Source organism: Balaenoptera acutorostrata, chromosome X (genome assembly GCF_949987535.1).
Source record: "Balaenoptera acutorostrata chromosome X, mBalAcu1.1, whole genome shotgun sequence".
Taxonomy (NCBI): domain Eukaryota; kingdom Metazoa; phylum Chordata; class Mammalia; order Artiodactyla; family Balaenopteridae; genus Balaenoptera; species Balaenoptera acutorostrata.
In genome coordinates this window covers 117,193,952-117,213,568 of record NC_080085.1, presented here as the reverse complement: position 1 = coordinate 117,213,568, position 19,617 = coordinate 117,193,952, and the positions used below count along the sequence as shown (strand labels likewise).

Genomic DNA, 19,617 nt, shown 5'->3' with positions numbered 1-19,617 from the left:
GGAGTTTATCGTGCAGACGGGCGCCTACATGCTAGTGGACGAGACCCTGTTCACCAACGATGCCCTGAAGGTGACGTTCCTCATCACCCGCCTGACCGGGCCCGCCCTGCAGTGGGTGATCCCCTACATCAGGAAGCAGAGCCCCCTCCTCAACGATTACCGGGGCTTCCTGGCCGAGATGAAGCGGGTCTTTGGCTGGGTGGAGGACGAGGACTTCTAGGCCGGGAGCCCCTCGGGCCTGGGGGCGGGTGCTCGGGGGAGGGTCCGCCGCGCCAGTCGCCGCCGCCCAGATCGCCACAGGCGGCGTCCTCCCGCCGCGCCTCCCCCGTCCCTCACCTTCGGGTCGCCGCGATCTCCCCCGCGCTCGTGTCCCGTCCCGCGTAGTGCTTGCCTTTGTTCCAGGAATAGCGCTCCAGGTTCCCGCTGCTGCCGCCGCCGGGCCTGGCTCTGGAGCGGCCGCCGCCCTCTCCCTCTCGGGCCAGCCCGGCCCCTCCCCTGCACACTTGGACTCGGTCGTGCGCTCCATCTGCAAGCCGGGCTCCTGTTACACACCGGACAGACCACCCTCAGCCCGGCCGCTGCCAACCGCCCGCCCTCTGCCAGACTCCCAGGCCCGCATGCAGGTGCCCAGAGACCTGCGCTGCCGCTGCCGCCGCCACCGCCACCGCCATCCACCGCATCCCGCCTACAGCCTGCAGCCTTCAGCGGTCTGGACTCGCCCGGGAGGTGTCTGAGCTGGCCACAGCCTCTGGACAATGCTTCCAACAGCTCGCCACTGCCCTGGAGGGGCCGGCCAGCCTTTCACCTTCGGCGGGACCCAGTCCCTCCCTCCTCCCAGAGACATCTTCCGCTCCTGCCAGGTGGCCGCCAGGTCCCAGGGGTGCCTGGCAGCCAAATCGAGTCACTCATTGTCTCCTGTGGACCTGTTCGTTTAGCCCAGCATCCAGTTCTCTTCTGAATGTGCAGCTGTCTCCCTGATGTGTGCCTTTTGTTGCACACAGTAACCCCTGCACTCTGCCCAGCTCTTCTACACTACCTGGACAAACGTCTTTTCCTTATTTTCAATAAATGTCAGGCGCTGTTCAAAAAGAAATTGAGTCTCAATGAATATGGCATCTCTCCCTCCCTGGTCCAGTAAGTGGGGTCCATGACTTGCTCAGAAGGTGTGTCCCCTGCCATGCTGTGGCTGATGTTGAGTCTCGCTTTATCCAACAGAAAAGATCGCCCTGTGGTGGTCCTGCTGATGGAGACCCCACTGGTGATCATTCATTCCCGGACGCTGACTCTTCCAAACCAGTCAGTTCCGTGCCCCTTCGGAAATGGATCTCGATCTGATTTTGGCCAAGGCGATGTTAAGGAGAAATTAGCTAGGAGGCTTTGGGGAAAGAGTTCCTTGCTTCCAAACAGCCGCTTGAAAGCACAATACCTAATTTCTACAAATCATGAATCCTGCACATTTGTTGGTGAACACCTGTCAAAGTTTTATTTAATCCATTATTCTGAGAACCAGCACAATGACAGGTGGTTCAGAAAAAGCATTTACATTTATGCAGCCTTGATTGTTAAGTGGAGAAGGGAGTGCAGAACTGCTCTTGTTAATCTAGGTAGAAAGCAGGTTGAGAGCCTGCAGGACAATAAAATGATAACTTTCTTCAATGGGAAGAAAAGCAAAAAATATTGCTCCTCACCGTTTCTCTTCATGCTAACCCGTTAAATCACCGGTGCTGCTACTTCATCTATGTCTGGGAAAAGTTAAGTTTCCTAGTAGAGTCAGATAAAAATATGGACTTATAGGATGACACTCAGTTGACTCTGCCTCATTTCTAATTTGGGTGATTTTTCCAGAACAGGGCGAAGAAGAATCAATCAGTACAGCGGTTTTTCACTTCATTGACTCTCTTCATGTGGACAGGTAAACTTGTGCACTGGTTTGTAGGGCTGTACGTGGAGCTGGAGGTACATTACCCTCATTTTGTATCAGAATGTTTTTATTACCAGAAATAGTGGAAACATCATTCACTTGCATTTGGTATGTAACAGGGCAAAGTCTTAAAGTCAGAGGCAAAATCTGAATTGCTTAATGAAATGGAGTTTTTTGATTCACAGGTCCTTAAGATAATTGAAAGCAGGCTAATTATGAGGTTCCAATTCAAGGTCCTGGCAGTCAGCCTTCCTGGGTGTGTATGAAAGACGACTGGTTCTCTTATTTGGCAGTCAGGCACTTATCACGTACTTCCTGTGTCCCAGGCACTGTACTATGAACTATGAATACATCATTGCAAAGTTATGGTCCAAGCCTTCAAGGAATTCAGAGTCCATTTGGCTGTAGTGGATAAACAACATGTATATATGGAATCTCAGATTTGGATTTAATTAAGAAGTTCTTGAATCCGTGCTTGGGCACACCAGCTGTATGACGTTATGCAAATTTCTTAACCTTCCTAAGCCATTATTTCCTCATATGTAAAGTGGGTAAAATAATACATTTATATTGGGTTCCTTATGAGAATTCAATTAAGTAACAAAAATAAAATCTGAGCACTGAGACTTCCCTGGTGGCACAGTGGATGAGACTCCGTGCTCCCAATGCAGGGGACCTGGGTTCCATCCCTGGTCAGGGAACTAGATCCCACATGCATGCCGCTACTAAGAGTTCGCATGCCACAACTAAGGAGCCGGTGAGAGGCAACTAAGGAGCCCACCTGCTGCAACTAAGGAGCCCACCTGCTGCAACTAAGACCCCGTGCAACCAAATAGATAAATAATTAAATAAAAATAAAAATAAATAAATGAAATGTAACATAAGAAAGCTTTCCAGAAACAAAAATTTTTTTTAAAAAAATCTGAGCACTCAATAAATGGGGCTTGCTGTAACTATAAAAACAACAACAATTTAAATTATTTTTTAGGGCATGATGATAACTTGGGGCTTGTATATAACACAGTTGGAGCATAAGAAAAGAACATTTAAATCTGCCCTTGGGAATTCTCTAGTGGTCCAGTGGTTAGGACTCTGCGCTTTCACTGCCGAGGGCCCGGGTTCAGTCTCTGGTCAGGGAACTAAGATCCCACAAGCCACGCAGCATAGCCAAAAAAAAAAAAAAAAAAATCTCCCCTAGATGAGGCAGGGACCATCTCAATAGAGGAAGTAGTAAATGAGTTGAGACTTGATTCCAATGAAAGAGGGCCACCTCTATCTGAAGTTCAGAAGAATGAGAGAATGTGTTTAGTATATAAAAGTCAGGAAGAGGGCGTGGAAAGAGTTAAGATAGCAAAGGTAGAAGCTCCATCATGAACATTCTCATATATCATGCTAAGGCATATATCAATTATTCTTTATTCACTGGGGAACAATGGAAAGATATTGAATGGGGGACTGATGTGATTAGATTTGTGTTTTAATGTTCACTCTGCTGATGTTGAAAATAAATTGTGGGAAGATGGAATGTGGGCCGAGTCCAGTAACGAGTATTTTGTAGGTGATAGTTATCCAGGGCTTAAAGACAAAGAGGATGGGCAGATAAAAGCGACATTCGGATTCATTAGAACTTGGTGATTAGTTGGACCGTGGAGGTTGGGGAGAGGTAGAGATCTGGGGTGGGACCAAGTTTCTGGCTTAGTAATTGGACCATTCCTGGATCTGAGATGGGCCAGTCTCTCTCTAGCTTTTTGATTCCTTTGCCTGGAATATTTTGTATCTCCTCTTTGCTTTCCCATAACTTTCACTAGACCAATTCCTACTCACTGGATCTGTTGACTTCATTCAGAAGTTCTTCCTGAGCCACCAAGTTTATTTTAGTAGTTTCTCTAATGGGCATCTCATAGGTCCTCAAACTTTTGTATAGCACCATATTGAAATAGAATGACTCTCATTACATTGCGGGTATTCAACTCACTTTTTTACAGATTTAAAAATCAACTGTAGGTTGAGTTACAATTTACATGCAATAAAATCACCCATTTTAAGTATATATTTCAATGCATTTTGAAATAATACATACATATATACAGGAATCCCCCCTTATCCTCAGTTTCTCTTTCTGTGGTTTCAGTTACCCTCAGTCAACCGTAGTTCAAATATATTAAATGGAAAATCCCCAAAATAAACAATTCATAAGTTTTAAATTACGTGCCACTCTGAATAGAGTGATGAAATCTATCACCATCACGCCCCACCCCACCCTGCCCCTATCGCCTGGGATCCCCAACCATGACATCATCTGCTCCTGACATCCAACCATCCACATTGTCATGGCTTGATGATCCACGATCACCTAAAGCAGATGATCCTCCTGACGTATTGTCAGAAGGTCAATGGTAGCTAACACTACGTCACAATACCTACATCATTCACCTCATTTCATGTCATCTGTAAACATTGTATCATCTCACGTCATCACAAAAATAAGGGTCAGTAAGTACAGTACAATAAGATATTTTAAGGGAGAGAGGGAAACCACATTCACATAACTTTTATTCTTGTATATTGATATAATTGTTCTATTGTATTATTAGTTATTGTTAATCTCTTACTGTGCCTAATTTATAAATTAAACTTTATCATAAGCATGTATGTATAGGATAAAACAGGGTATATATAGGGTTCAGTACTATCTGTGGCTTCAGGCATCCACTGGGAGGTCTTGGAATGTATCCCCCGTGGATGTGTATATGTGTGTGGGTGTATGAGTGTGTTTTAATTGTCTCCTATGCACCCCATTGGTGAGGGAGGTATTCCTACCCTAGGGTTATGGGGATGGCTGAACACATGACACCTGACACTGGGCAGACATGATCAATAACAGTTTATTGGTCACATATACTCACAGCTCAACAGAGGAGGGCACTGCACACTCCATGGGGGGTTGCACTTGGGAACTCAGTGAGCAAACAGGGGCTATGCGAGGCAGGCTTTGTAGTATCAAGAGGATTCGGTGCCCCTGTTTCCCTGGGGAGGATGTGATTGGCTTGTTTGAATAATTCCTCACGCCGGTGGTAAACTGAAACCCTCTAATCAGGGATAAGCAAGAATTGCACCTGGTCTCTGTGATCAGAGGAGTTGTTTGTCTGGGGGACCCTCTCTGTGGGAGCAGAGTAGGGAGGGGAACTTGTGGTTAGGGCATTTAAGGTCCTCCTGGTTTCCCCAGGTCAAGGGAGTGCACAATATTGGGCCTTAATTTTAGGCCTTAAACCACAGTATGTAAATATGTATGTACATATGTATATGTGTGTGAACACCACCACAATCTAGATATAGAACATTTCTGTCACCTCAAAATGTTTGCTTGTACCACTTTGCAACCAGTCACACCCCTAGTCCAAGCAATCTAGCACCGTGGCAATCTAGATTAGATTTTCCTATTCCAGGACTTCGCATAAATGGAATGATACAGTATGTACCATTTTATGTCTGGCTTCCTTCACCTCAGCATAATGCTTTAATATTCACCCATGTTATAGCATGCATCAGTAGTTCATTCCTCATTATTGCTAAATAGTAGTCCAATGTATGGATATACCATATTTGTTTTATTTATTAATCTGTTTGATGAAAATGTGGGTAGTTTCTACTTTTAAGCTATTGTGAATAAAGCTTTTATGAAAATAATTATGCACGTCTTTATTTGGGCATATGTTTTTATTTCTAGGACAAATACCCACGAGTGGAATTTCTAAGACATATGGCTGGTGTATATTTAACTTTATAAGAAACTGCCAAACTGTTTTCCAAAATGGTTTCTCCACACTCCCACCAGCAATGTGTGAAAGTTCCAGTTCCTCCACATCCTCACCAACACTAGATATTGACGTTATTTTAACGTATTTTTTAAAATATTTATTTATTTATTTATTTGGTTGCACCGGGTCTTAGTTGCGGCAGGCAAGCTCCTTAGTTGCGGCTCTTGGGCTCCTTAGTTGTGGCATGTGAACTCTTAGTTGCGGCATGCATGTGGGATCTAGTTCCCTGATGAGGGATCGAACCCAGGCTCCCTGCATTGGGAGCTTGGAGTCTTAACCACTGCACCACCAGGGAAGTCCCTAATGTATTTTTAATTTATTATTTTTATCAATAATTTTAGACATTCTAGTGTGTGTCATCTCATTGTATTTTTTATTTTCATTTCTCTGATGAATAGTAATATTAAGCATATTACTCATGTCCTTATTGTCCATTTATATATCTTCTTTTATGAAGGTTCTGTTCACATCCCTGGGCCATTTTTTAGTTGTAATTTTTCCTATTATTACTGAGTTATAATGGTTCTTTACATATTCTAGATAACAGTCCTATGTCAGATATATGTATCCCAAATGTTTTTTCTAGGTCTGTACCTTGCTTTTCAATTTTCTGGAAGTTGTCTTTTGAATTATGATGTTTTTCATAGTTTACATAAAGTCCAATTTATCATTTTTGCCTTTTGTGATTTGAAGTCTTCCAAAAAGCAGATGCCGAGACAGAATTAGACATTCAAGTAGCTTACTGGGGGAAACACCTGTGGAAGATAATGAAGAGGAGGAGAAGAAGGGACAGCTGTGGAGAGCCTTCAGTCCATGATGCCAGGCTGACACCTGTACAAGGAGAGAAGAAAGAAAGAGCCTTACTCTGAAAAAAATCCCATTTGGGCAAATGGGGAACTCAGAGCAAAGATTGTCTGTTATTGGAGTCTCCTGTGTCAGACAGGAATGGTCCAGCTCTAGTACCCCTGCTCTGCTCAGTCACTGGCTGGTAGCAGCCTAAAGAGAGCATGACCTCAGTGTGAAGACTACATTGGGTCCAAAAGTGCAGGAGCTGGAAGGAGGCTGCTCACTCGTATTGTCATAGGAGGTTGTCTTGAAAGGAGATCTGAGTGGTACCCTTCCTTGGGTACCTCAGTGTGCCCCTTGTGCAGCACGGATCTACTTCTCTGTGCTGGTTAGGGGAGCATCTCCTTCACGGTTCCCATGGCCTCTCTTGCTGAGAGGGAACTTAGAAGACGTAGGTTAGTGTAATGAGCTACAGCCCCTGTTGCTGTACTTGGTCCCCGGGCCACAACTGTGACTCACCCTCTTCCTCCTCCACTATCCAGCCTAAAATTCCATCATTTTCAGATTTCACCTTGCAGGTCTTGGTGGCTTACCTGGTCATAAGGGCTTGAGTCCTTGGCAACCATATACTTACAGGCCGGGGTTGCTGCAAATGTGCAGCAATTCACAGGTAAAATTGAGCAAGGGAGTACCAGGAGGTGCCAAATGAATTACCTGGGTTCAAGCCAACATGAGTTTGTTTCCTTCTTTTTTAAGGGTGAAGAATATTCCATTGTATGTATGTACTACATTTTCTTTATCCATTCACTCATCGATGGACGTTTAGGTTGTTTCCATATCTTGGCTATTGTGAATAATACTGCAGTGAACATGGGGGTGCAGGTCTCTCTTCGAGATCTTGATTTCAATTCCTTTGGTTAAATACCCAGAAGTGGAATTGCTGGATCATATGGTAGTTCTGTCTTTAATTTTGGGGGGTACCTTCATACTATTTTCCATAGTGGCAGCACCATTTTACATTCCCACCAACAGCATACCAGAGGTTTCTTTTCTCTGTATCTTTGCCAACACTTGCTATTTGTTGTCTTTTTGATAATAACCATCCTAACGTGTGAGGTGACATTTCATTGTGGTTTTGATATGCATTTCCCTGATGGTTAGTGATGTTGAGCATTTTGCATAACTCTGTAAATAAACCGAAAGCCATTGACTGGTACACTTTAAATGGGTGAATTTTATGGTATGACAAATATATCTCAATAAAGCTGTTAAAAATAAAAATGGTCCCAGGACTGACAGCATATCGGTTAAGAGGGCAGGGCTTCCAGAATCTTCGATGTGAGTCCCAGTTCTGCCACTTTTTAGCTGTAGGACCTTGGGCAAATTAGATGGCTTTTGCTAAGCCTCAGTTTCCTCAACTATAAATAGTGCTTACTTCACGAGAGTGTTGAAGATCAAACAAGAATATCTATGTAAGGTTCTGGGACATAGAGAGTGCTCAAACATCTCCAGCCATTTTGTTATGATATAAGCCTTCATCTCTAATTCAAAGACATTCTCTAAATGAAATAAAGATAAAAATTGCAAAAAAAATTGCAAAAAAATACTGTATATTTAAGGAATTAGTTTGTAGAAATATAGTAAGAAGTGATATTTTTCTGGATGTTGACCAGGTTTGTACATAAATTAACAACCTTATTGCTGCATTCTTTTCCCCACAATCTGTAAATAATTTTTCAAACTAGCTCTGTCATTCTGCTGGTTTCCTGACTAATGCATTACATAAAAGTTTGACAGGTGTTCATCAACAAGCTGTGTAAGAATTATGGTTGTAACAATGTGAGTGTTGTACTTGCACACTACTTATTACACGAGTTCTCTCTACCACGATTGCTCCAGGATCTAAGATCTCAAGACATTAAACTACCCAAAGGCCACTTTGTCCCCTCTGTGTCTATATTTCCTATATGAAATTTTTTGTACATGTGTGTCACAAAATTTGTGTAATATTATCTTAGGTTTTAGAGTTCAAGTCAATATTGGCCCTAACCACCACCGCCAAAAAAAAAAAAGATTAATTGCATTTTCTCTCTCATTCCTCTTATATTTATATTCCTCTTCTTTTTATCAGTCTTTATGTTTCTCCCACCTTTGATATTCACTTCTGAGGTGGGGCTTAATGGTGGGGGACAGAATAAATTGCTGAGAAGGAAGTTATGGAAACAAACCATGAATGACAACTGTAATGGGTGAGATGGCAAAGTAATTGCTATGAACTGAATGTTTGTGTTCCTCCTTCCAAATCCATATGTTGAAGCTCTAATCCCCAGTGTGATGGTGTTTGAAAGTAGGGCATTTGGGGAAGTTATAAGGCTTAGATGAGCTCATGAGGTTGGAGTGCCCAAATGGAATTAGTGTCCTTACAAGAGGAAGAGATAGGGGCTTCCCTGGTGGCGCAGTGGTTGAGAATCTGCCTGCCAATACAGGGGACACGGGTTCGAGCTCTGGTCTGGGAAGATCCCACATGCCGCAGAGCAACTAGGCCCGTGAGCCACAACTACTGAGCCTGCGCGTCTGGAGCCTGTGCTCCGCAACAAGAGAGGCCGCGATAGTGAGAGGCCCGCGCACCGCGATGAAGAGTGGCCCCCGCTTGCCGCAACTAGAGAAAGCCCTTGCACAGAAACGAAGACCCAACACAGCCGAAAATAAATAAATAAATAAATAAATTTTAAGAATAATAATAATAAGAGGAAGAGATAGGATTTCTTTCTCTCTCTCCCTCTCTCTCTCTCTCTCTCCACCATGTAAGGATGCAGCAAAAAGGCAGCTGTTTGCAAACCAGGAAATGAGCCCTCACAAGACATCTGATATACCAGCACCTTGAGTTTGGACTTCCCAGCCTCTAGAACCGTGAGAAATAAATGTTTTGCTGTTTAAGCCACCAAGTCTATGCTATTTTATAATAGCAGCCTGAACTGAGATGCTAATGAAAAATAACCTCCCTTCTCTACTTACAAATGCCATTTCTTCTTCTCTCCCTTTATGGAATCTTTCAAAAATGTTCATGATTAATTCTTGCAAACCATTAACCCTCTCCTAGACATTTGTATCACGAAAAAGGACTTGGAATGATACAACTGGTGTAGACAAAGGAACAATCCCTAACTGAACCATTCTGGTAGGAGGAAGAAAACTGTAGGGGCATTTTTGTTGAGGGGGGTAGGGGGTTACCAACACTGTTCAAAGGATGCCCAGTCTTCACAGCCCATTCTACCTCCCTCAAGAGCCAGGTGGACACAGATTGTAGGGAGCATGCTGGATCTACCCCAAAAAGTAAACTGTTTCCAAGCCCTTTTCAAACCACTTCAGCAGAATCTACGTTTAAAGCCAAACAGTGAATATGCTTAACACAATCGTCTTTCATACCCATCCAGGAAGGCTGACTGCCAGGACCTTGAATTGGAACCTCATAATTAGCCTGCTTTCAATTATTTTAAGAACCTGTGAACCAAAAACCTCCATTTCATTAAGCGATTCAAATTTTTCCTCTGACTTTAAGACTTTGACCTAATACATGCCAAATTTTAAGTTAATGGTGGTTTCAGTATTTGGAGGAACAAAAAAATAATAAAGAACGCATAACACAAGTAATGTACCTCCATGTCAATGTAGTCTTATGAACTACAACACATGAATAGCAAAAGCTTACCTGTTCAAATGAAGAAAGAGATGGATAGAGGAAAAAAAGTGAAAAAACACTGGTGTGATTTATTCCTCTAGCCTGTGTTCTAGAAAATCACCAAAATTTAGAAATGAGACAAAACGTTAGATTGTACAACCTTTGAACATCATGCCAGAGAATTGTCTATTAGCCCACCCGTGGATCATCTGATGCAGGATAGTTAACTTTGTTGACCAACAATTGGTAAGGGAGCACAGGCTTTTTACAATACTATAAACATAAGAGGTTAAACTGAAGATAAGCAAGGAGGGATGACTTTTTTCTGTTCATTAGTGGAGTTTATACTTTTATTGTCCTACAGGTCATCAACCAGGTTTGTGCAAACAATATCATTTCTGCATGCCTTTCCACTACCTACATAATGAAGGTTCTATAAATGTTTTTCAAAAGCACCTGTATCATTCTGTTGGCTCCCTGAATAATGAGATAAGTAAAACTTTATTGTTCACCATCTGTGTGGGGTTAATGGTTTGTAAAAATTTGGGTGCTTTCAAATGGCTTTTGGAAATGAGGAAAGCTTTTCAGAAAAGCCTCCTGGCTGACTTCTCACATCACCTTGGCCAAAGTGAAGATCCGTTTCTTAAGAGGCTTGGAACAATCCTAACTGGTTTAGAGGGTTATTCATCTGGGACTGAACAGTCACCAGTGGGGTCTCTATCCCCAGGAACACCTCAGGATTCTGACTTTGATATTTTATATGCAAGGCTCAACAGGGAGGAGAGTGCCTCTAACATCCCCCATGGAAGAACAAGGCATGTTTCTTCTGGACCACTTTTCCATGAATAGGGAGGGAGAGGTGCCATATTCACTGAGACTCAATTTCTTTTTAAATAGTGTCTGACATTTATTGAAAATAAGAAAAGAGTTTTGTTCAAGTAGTGTTGAGGAGTTGGGTAGATATGAGTTATATTGTTGACCAATGAATACATAACTAAGAAAACACTGCACATCCAGAAAAGAACTGGATGCTGGGCGAAACGAACAGGTCCACAGGAGACAATGAGTGACTCGACTTGGCTGCCAGGCACCCCTGGGACCTGGCGGCCACCTGGCAGGAGCGGAAGATGTCTCTGGGAGGAGGGAGGGACTGGGTCCCGCCGAAGGTGAAAGGCTGGCCGGCCCCTCCAGGGCAGTGGCGAGCTGTTGGAAGCATTGTCCAGAGGCTGTGGCCAGCTCAGACACCTCCCGGGCGAGTCCAGACCGCTGAAGGCTGCAGGCTGTAGGCGGGATGCGGTGGATGGCGGTGGCGATGGCGGCGGCAGCGGCAGCGCAGGTCTCTGGGCACCTGCATGCGGGCCTGGGAGTCTGGCAGAGGGCGGGCGGTTGGCAGTGGCCGGGCTGAGGGTGGTCTGTCGGCGTGTAACAGGAGCCCGGCTTGCAGCTGGAGCGCACGACCGAGTCCAAGTGTGCAGGGGAGGGGCCGGGCTGGCCCGAGAGGGAGAGGGCGGCGGCCGCTCCAGAGCCAGGCCCGGCGGCGGCAGCAGCGGGAACCTGGAGCGCTATTCCTGGAACAAAGGCAAGCACTACGCGGGAGGGGACACGAGCGCGGGGGAGATCGCGGCGACCCGAAGGTGAGGGACGGGGGAGGCGCGGCGGGAGGACGCCGCCTGTGGCGATCTGGGCGGCGGCGACTGGCGCGGCGGACCCTCCCCCGAGCACCCGCCCCCAGGCCCGAGGGGCTCCCGGCCTAGAAGTCCTCGTCCTCCACCCAGCCAAAGACCCGCTTCATCTCGGCCAGGAAGCCCCGGTAATCGTTGAGGAGGGGGCTCTGCTTCCTGATGTAGGGGATCACCCACTGCAGGGCGGGCCCGGTCAGGCGGGTGATGAGGAACGTCACCTTCAGGGCATCGTTGGTGAACAGGGTCTCGTCCACTAGCATGTAGGCGCCCGTCTGCACGATAAACTCCGGGAGCCGGTCGGTGTCGCCGTCAAACGTCTCGGGGAAGGGGATCGGGTTTCTCCACCGACGCGTCTGGGGCCGAATGGGCAGGGCCAGGAGGGCCTTGATCAGCTGCACTCGGCCGTCCATCGCGCCTCGCTCGCTTCGCTGGGCTCCACAGAGCTTGGTTTACGAGGAGGCGTGGCGGGAAGTGCGTGTGTGCGGAGGCGGGCCTGGTCCCGGGGCGGGCGGGGCCATGGGCGGTACCTGGCGCGGCGGGGCTCCGCCTACATGGCCTGGCATTTGCTAGTGCGCAGGCGCGACACTGGGGGGCCGAGTTGGGCGGGGCAGGAGTAGGGGAAGGAGGCGGGGTAGGAAACTGAGGGGCGGGGCCTATATTCCCTAAGGCGGTACGCGGGCGAGGGGCGGGGGCCACGGGAAGAGCCCAAAACACCTAGTGTTAAGTGGTGAGGGCGGAGTCCATTGCCATTGGAGTGGGGAGGGCCGAGTGCTTTGGAGTAGAGAAGTAGACCTGGTGCCCACCCTGCCTTTGGGCCACTCATTTTTCTTCCAAGTTCCTTGTAGAACCCTCGGCCTCTGGACGCCCCTTGCATAAGTTTCCGTTGTGAACACATTTTCCTGCTTCTTCATGCATCTCTCAGCCAGAGATTATTGGCACCCACGCTGCAGAGGTGGTTGCCTGCCACATTAATGCGAAAGTCCCAAATATTAGCTAGCATAATTTAGAGCAGCATATTCAAAGAATGATGTACCATGACCAGGGAATGTAAGGAAGTTTTAATGTTAGGAAATCTCTTAATCTGCTGTATTAAAAGAGCAAAAGAAAATAATCAATAGAGAAACTGAAAGGCAAGTGTGAAAGTGAATGGATGCTTTCCAAAAGTGATTTTATACATGTTCAATGTAAAAATAAAGGAAAGGAATAACTAAGAGTTTTAACAAATTGGAAAGGAGGAGAGGAAATTAGTCATTACCTGTTTTATCAGAATACCATTTTGTGACTGAGTATAAAATTAATATAAATTTATCACCAGCTTTCATAAATACAGAAAATAACCAGTTAAAATATATAATGGTAGAAGACCCTATTCAGAAAAACAATTCAAAGGAAATAGTGCCTAGAAATGTATTTTTTAAATTGTAAAAACCACATGAAGAAATGTTTTAAATGCTAAAGAGGGATACAAAAGAACACTCAAACAAATGGCATGATATCCCAGATCTGGGGTAGGTTGACTCAATATCATAAAGTTGTTAAATTTCCCTAAGCTATTTAAAAAATATATTTATTTATTTTATGTTTGGCCGCGTTGGGTCTTCGTTGCGGTGCGCGGGCTTCTCATTGCGGTGGCTTCTCCTGTTGCAACGCATGGGCTCTAGGCGCGTGGGCTTCAGTAGTTGTGGCATGCGGGCTCAGTAGTTGTGGTGCACAGGCTTAGTTGCTCCGCGGCATGTGGGATCTTCCTGGACCAGGGATCAAACCCGTGTTCCCTGCATTGGCAGGCAGATTCTTAACCACTGTGCCACCAGGGAAGTCCAATTTCCCTAAGTTAAATTATACTTCTAACACATGACCAGTGATGGGATCTTGTCATGAGGCAATATTGTGTTTAATCAAATTATATGCACTATTTTCCCCTCCAACATAATCCTACCAAAACACCAAGAAGATTTTGTCTTGATTAGAGAAGCTCACTTTAAGATTCACATGGAAGAATAAACAATGAAAAGTAGCACGGAAATTTTTGAAACAAAAGGGTAGTGAGGGATGACATGCTTCAACAGATAATCACAAATATATATTATTATTTATTGGTATATTTTTATTGTCTTTTTCCCCTGACTAAAATACAAGATCCTGGCAACCTCAGGTAGCCATGATGTTAAACAATTCCCTCTGTTTTGTTTTGTTTTTTTTCAGTAAATATCCTGGGGATAGAGCTTTCCCACAGCTAGCTCCCAGTCAGGTGAAATAACACTGTCCGGAGAACGGGACTTTTTCAGGGAGCTACAACATCGCAGTTCGAGGAAAGTTCCAACTGTGCCAGACGTAACAAGGTCCTATGAGAACCTTATCCAGCCTACTTCTCCCAACCCACCTCCTTCCAAACTCCAACCACTCTCCTCACTGCTCCAGCCATTCCGCCCTCCTGTTCCTTAAACACAATAAGCTCATTTACTCAGATGCATTCTATTCTCAGGCTGGAAAATGAAAAAGCCAAGGGCCCTTATAGCAGTTGAGATGAGGGGGTTTGTTCAGGAGTTCTGGGGGTCAAGAAAGAGGGTGAGTATGAAGAAGATTTAGGCTGGTTGGGGGAAGGTTTTGCCAACACCAAGAGAACCAAGAGTATCAGAGTACAGGGAAGATCCGGATAAAGGAATCCCTTTTTTGAAGTTTGGCCAAATTCCTTTCCAGAAGGATTGTGCAGATTCTAAGCTCCTTTAAACAGTGTGTGTTCTGCCCATCACTCAACAACTCCACCAGCAGTGATTTTCTTTTAATAGCAATTGAACACAGTGGATCAGAAAGTGGGTCTATAAGTGCATTAATTTGCAATATTTGTTTACCGATAAAGTGGAAATATTTTTTTAATTAATTAATTAATTTATTTATGGCTGTGTTGGGTCTTCATTTCTGTGCGAGGGCTTTCTCTAGTTGTGGCAAGCGGGGGCCACTCTTCATCGCGGTGCGCGGGCCTCTCACTATCGCGGCCTCTCTTCTTGCGGAGCAGACGCGCAGGCTCAGCAATTGTGGCTCACGGGCCCCGTTGCTCCGCGGCACGTGGGATCTTCCCAGACCAGGGCTCGAACCCGTGTCCCCTGCATTGGCAGGCAGATTCTCGACCACTGCGCCACCAGGGAAGCCCTGGAAATATTTTTGTATCTTTATATTTTGATTGTCTTTCATCTTCTTGGTTGAGTCTAATTATATGACTGCACATTTTTTGAGGTCTAAGTTTTGCTTATCTATTTGTATAAAGTATTAGTGCACATATTGTGCATTTGTAATAATATAAAACATATCTTCTCGCTGCCTTGAATTATCATTTTTGGACAAATGTAATTGTTGACATTTTAATTAATCAAATCGATTTCTGTGGTCATTATACTAGACTCTACACTGGACCAAGATGAAGGAAACATCACAATCTTCTCTTACAGATTTTCTTTTTTTTTTTTTTTTTAAAGGATTTTCTTATTTATTTATTTATTTATTTATTTATTTTTGGCTGTGTTGGGTCTTCGGTTCGTGCGAGGGCTTTCTCCAGTTGCGGCAAGCGGGGGCCACTCTTCATCGCGGTGCGGGGACCGCCCTTCATCGCGGTGCGCGGGCCTCTCTCTATCGCGGCCCCTCCCGTCGCGGGGCACAGGCTCCAGACGCGCAGGCTCAGCAATTGTGGCTCACGGGCCCAGCTGCTCCGTGGCATGTGGGATCTTCCCAGACCAGGGCTCGAACCCGTGTCCCCTGCATTAGCAGGCAGATTCTCAACCACTGCGCCACCAGGGAAGCCCCCAGATTTTCTTTAATTTTTCAATCCTATAACTTTTCCACTCGTCCAGAATACATTTTTAAGGGTGCACAACATGAGAATCTTCTTTGTTCTGTTCCATTTTTTTAAAATAAAGATAAGCTTTATTACATTAGTTAATAACTTCACAGGAGGATGAAAATGGTTTTAACGGTTTTTATTGGTTTTGGAACTTCTGCTTGTGAGCTTCAGAATTAAAATCTACAGGCTGAGATGATACTAAAACTTTCTGAGTTCCATCCACATTTTTTGTACCACTCAGTCTTCCTTTTTATACTCATGCCTTCATCGTGTGACACCTATTGTGTATTCAAGGGGAGAATTAAATGAAAGGATAACTGTTGTTTTGCTCCAAAGCCTGAGGACTCCAGTCACTGACAGTAACTCTGATACTTGGTGTTAAGTAAAACAGTTACTTCCTTTTGAAAATGGTGATGGTTAAGTTTGCTTCTTAGCCTTTTTTCTGGTTCTTTTTTTTTTAAATGGGATTTATTTATTTATTTATTTATTTATTTATTTTTGGCTGTGTTGGGTCTTCGTTTCTGTGCGAGGGCTTTCTCTAGTTGCGGCAAGCGGGGGCCTCTCACTATCGCAGCCTCTCTTGTTGCAGAGCACAGGCTCCAGACGCGCAGGCTCAGTAATTGTGGCTCACAGGCCTAGTTGCTCCACGGCATGTGGGATCCTCCCAGACCAGGGCTCAAACCCGTGTACCCTGCATTGGCAGGCAGATTCTCAACCACTGCGCCACCAGGGAAGCCCTTGCTGGTTGATTCTTGATTTTGATTTCAGTTATGTATATTATTTCATGTAGAAATGATGTAATGACTCATATTGGTGGAACATTGATGATCTCTAAATCCATACCTTGATTACTTTTAGAAATGTGAAAGATTCATTGCTGGTATTTGGGCTTTATTGTGTCTGTGTCATTGGTACTGGCAGGAATGCAGATTTCAGGAGCTTGGACAGTAGCCTCACTAATCCTGACTTTTATTACAAATGCCCATTGCCCATAGTATCCTAGGGGCATACTTGCAAATTAAGAGCAAATTCCCCATTATATATACATTACCAAATGTCTTAATTTTTTCTGTTGTTTTCTCCTCAAAGACCTGTGTTCAGTGTCAAATGTTAGTAACATTATGTAATTTTAAAAAATTCTTCATGAATTTTTTCTGGATTAAATTAGCTCATTTCTAGTTTTATCAATTTTTGAACTTACTATGTTACCAATTACCGAAACTAATATAAAAGTAACACAGTTGTATAATGTGCATTTCATGGTCTATTAAGTGGAACACAAACCCCATTTGCATGATCTATTACCCATATTCTTGCATAGTATATAAAATGTCAGTAATTGGTAACAAAGTGAGAACACATAACCCATTCCAAAGGTTTCTCACCCATAATTTTGTATGAGTCAATTGCTTTATTAATGAAAAGAAAAAAATGGAGTTTTGAGACTCCCCTTCTAGAAAATAATTGGCAACACCTTGCAACATAATATTTAATAATTCCCCTATGATGCTTGATTAAAGCACGTTGAACCTAGGTTCATTTTGAAGGGGCAATCAGGTTTCTATGAAGCAGCAGTCTTATCTCGTGATTTGATTCATGCAGTTCCTGTCTTAACAAACTCTTCTGGCCTACCTCACACAGGCTGCATGACTGGGTACTCTGCCCCAACCAACCATTTGCAGAAATTCTTCTGGATAAGGGAAAGGGGAAGTTTGCCCCGGCCACGCATCTTATGAGTTTCCAAGTTACCTAAGTTTCCTGCAGTTGTGTTAGGCTATCCACCCATTAGCAAGTCTCCTTGTAGATTTGTACAATCACCATTTCCTTCAGGACCTGTGGTGGAAAAGTCTAGTACTGGTCAGCCTGTGGGCCTGTGATGAGAAGAGAGTGGACCTGGAACCAACTGTCTGGACCTGCCAGACAAGTAAGTGCACCCTTATGTTATGTGGGGCCACAGATGCTGGGTGGAGGGTAGCACCCATCCCCTGTCAGCTATAACATTATTTAAGGTGGTGTTGAAATGCCTTCCCTTAGTCTCTAAGATAGGAACTTCCGACAATGTCAGGGTCGCTCCCTGGGCACTGCTTATTAACTCCATGGTTCAGGCACTGTGTCTATAATCAGTCAGTGGCATCTTTTTCCAGTCCTTATTCATGTTCCTTTGTTCACTGTGGGAGCCACTATTACAGACACGTTGCATTTATTAGAATGTCAGATTTCCAAAAAGCCTGATCATGACATACTCCCATCAAAGTTTTGATCTGTCTTTTTCTCCTTTTGGAAAACCCTTGTAATACCAGGCAGAAGCAGGATGGGCTGGAAGGCATTGTGAAAAACGAACTTCAGGACTCGAGAGACTGTGGGAGTGCTGCTTTTTTTTCAGGTGGGAGAACATGGATTTGAATGTAATTTAAAGCTAGCTCTATTTAGGAAAGGGGAGAAAGATGAGACCTGTACACCAAGTGGGTGACAGAGAATGAAAGTCTACCAGTCTACCCCTGCTATGGGTGGGTGGGCATTTATTTTGCAGTGGTCCTGGAGGCATAGGCTAACAATTAAAGTAATATGCAGGTCAATACTTCGTTAAATATTTACCCTTCCATACTTTGTTGGGCTTTTTTTTTTTTGCCTTGCAGATGTTGCTGAGACAATACATTGTGTTTCATTCACAATAAATTTCTAGTATCTGAGTCTGACTCTTTCTTACTCTCACCTCTGAACCTCAATTTCCATATTTGCAAAATGGGAATCACACCTTGCTGTCAGCGATATTGTAAGAATCAAGTGTGGTAATCTGTGTAAAGTGCTTAGCACCCAGGAGGTACTGAAGGAATTAGTACACCATTTCTAGAATCCATATATTGGAAAAGAACATTGTGGCTTGGTTTAGCTCTTCTCCCCACCTGTCCAGACCCCACTCCCACTTCATTTCTTTAGACTTTTGTCATAATTTCAACCAAACGTTTGTTTCCTTTCACAGGACCAGCATATTTCCTCAGATATTACTGGGCTTCTCTTTGCAAACCAACCTCTTTAATTTTGTCATGATGCCAAGAGGTAGCCCGGCAACTCAGACCTTGCCTTGCTCTGAGCCGCTTTCTTTTTTGGCCAACTCTGACGCCTTACATTGAAGCTGATGGGGCTCAGCACCTAGTTCGGGCACCAAGAGGGTGCTTGTTAACTGGCAGCGCCAAAAAGTTCTCCTCTCTTTCCTTGTCTGTATAAGGTCACTTCTTTACTGGTCAGTGGTTAATTTGTTGAAAATCAGGTGAAGAGTTTTGACAGTTGGGGTGGGGGAGGAGTGCTAAATATAAATACGAACCCTTCTAAAGTGTGTTCAAAGACACTTCTAACCTCTAGTTTCATAGATACCTCTGGTTCCCCTATTGCTTTATTAGCACAGGTTTTATCCAGAAGGTGGCATCACAGAACCTGAATTTCACTCACCAAAGGTTAAAAGAAAATCCACATTTCTTTGTGATTAGAAACTAAAGAATGTAGTCTTTAGACAGCACATTGCCATTTCAAAGGCTTCTTATTTATCCCTGTAATTGGTTAAGTTACTTTAAAGCTGTGAAAGATGGGGGTCATGAAGATTTCCTACCTGGTGAGAACCTGAGGCCTGAGATACTTAGAAAAACCTGCACCCAAACCAACATTCCTTCACCAAGTGACATGACGGTGACCAAAACTGGCTTATTTGCTAGCCAAACAACAGTTGTGAAACTTAATAGTAACTGTGATTCCTTCTTCCCCTTCCACACACACTTGTGCCCACTGCCCATCAAGGTCATGTTGGGTGACTTCATTGGAGGGAGGGGTCGGGAAGACCTAAATGGATGGTTTAATAGGTAAAACTGCTGAGTACTGGCACTTAAAAATAAGTCACAAGGTTGAGG

The 19,617-nt window shown here is 44.3% G+C and overlaps 2 protein-coding genes across 2 annotated transcripts; one reads left to right on the top strand and one right to left on the bottom strand.

The window, feature by feature from the left end:
- Positions 1–224: 224 nt before the first annotated feature.
- LOC130706311 (CAAX box protein 1-like) lies at positions 225–1,093 on the top strand (the record flags this gene model as incomplete). Its single annotated transcript, XM_057537699.1, has 1 exon — positions 225–1,093. A coding segment is annotated over one exon (510 nt), but the record flags the coding sequence as incomplete, so codon positions are not given.
- Positions 1,094–11,441: 10,348 nt separating this feature from the next.
- LOC130706310 (CAAX box protein 1-like) lies at positions 11,442–11,951 on the bottom strand (the record flags this gene model as incomplete). The annotated part of the gene is made up of 1 exon (XM_057537698.1): positions 11,442–11,951. A coding segment is annotated over one exon (510 nt), but the record flags the coding sequence as incomplete, so codon positions are not given.
- Positions 11,952–19,617: the final 7,666 nt, after the last annotated feature.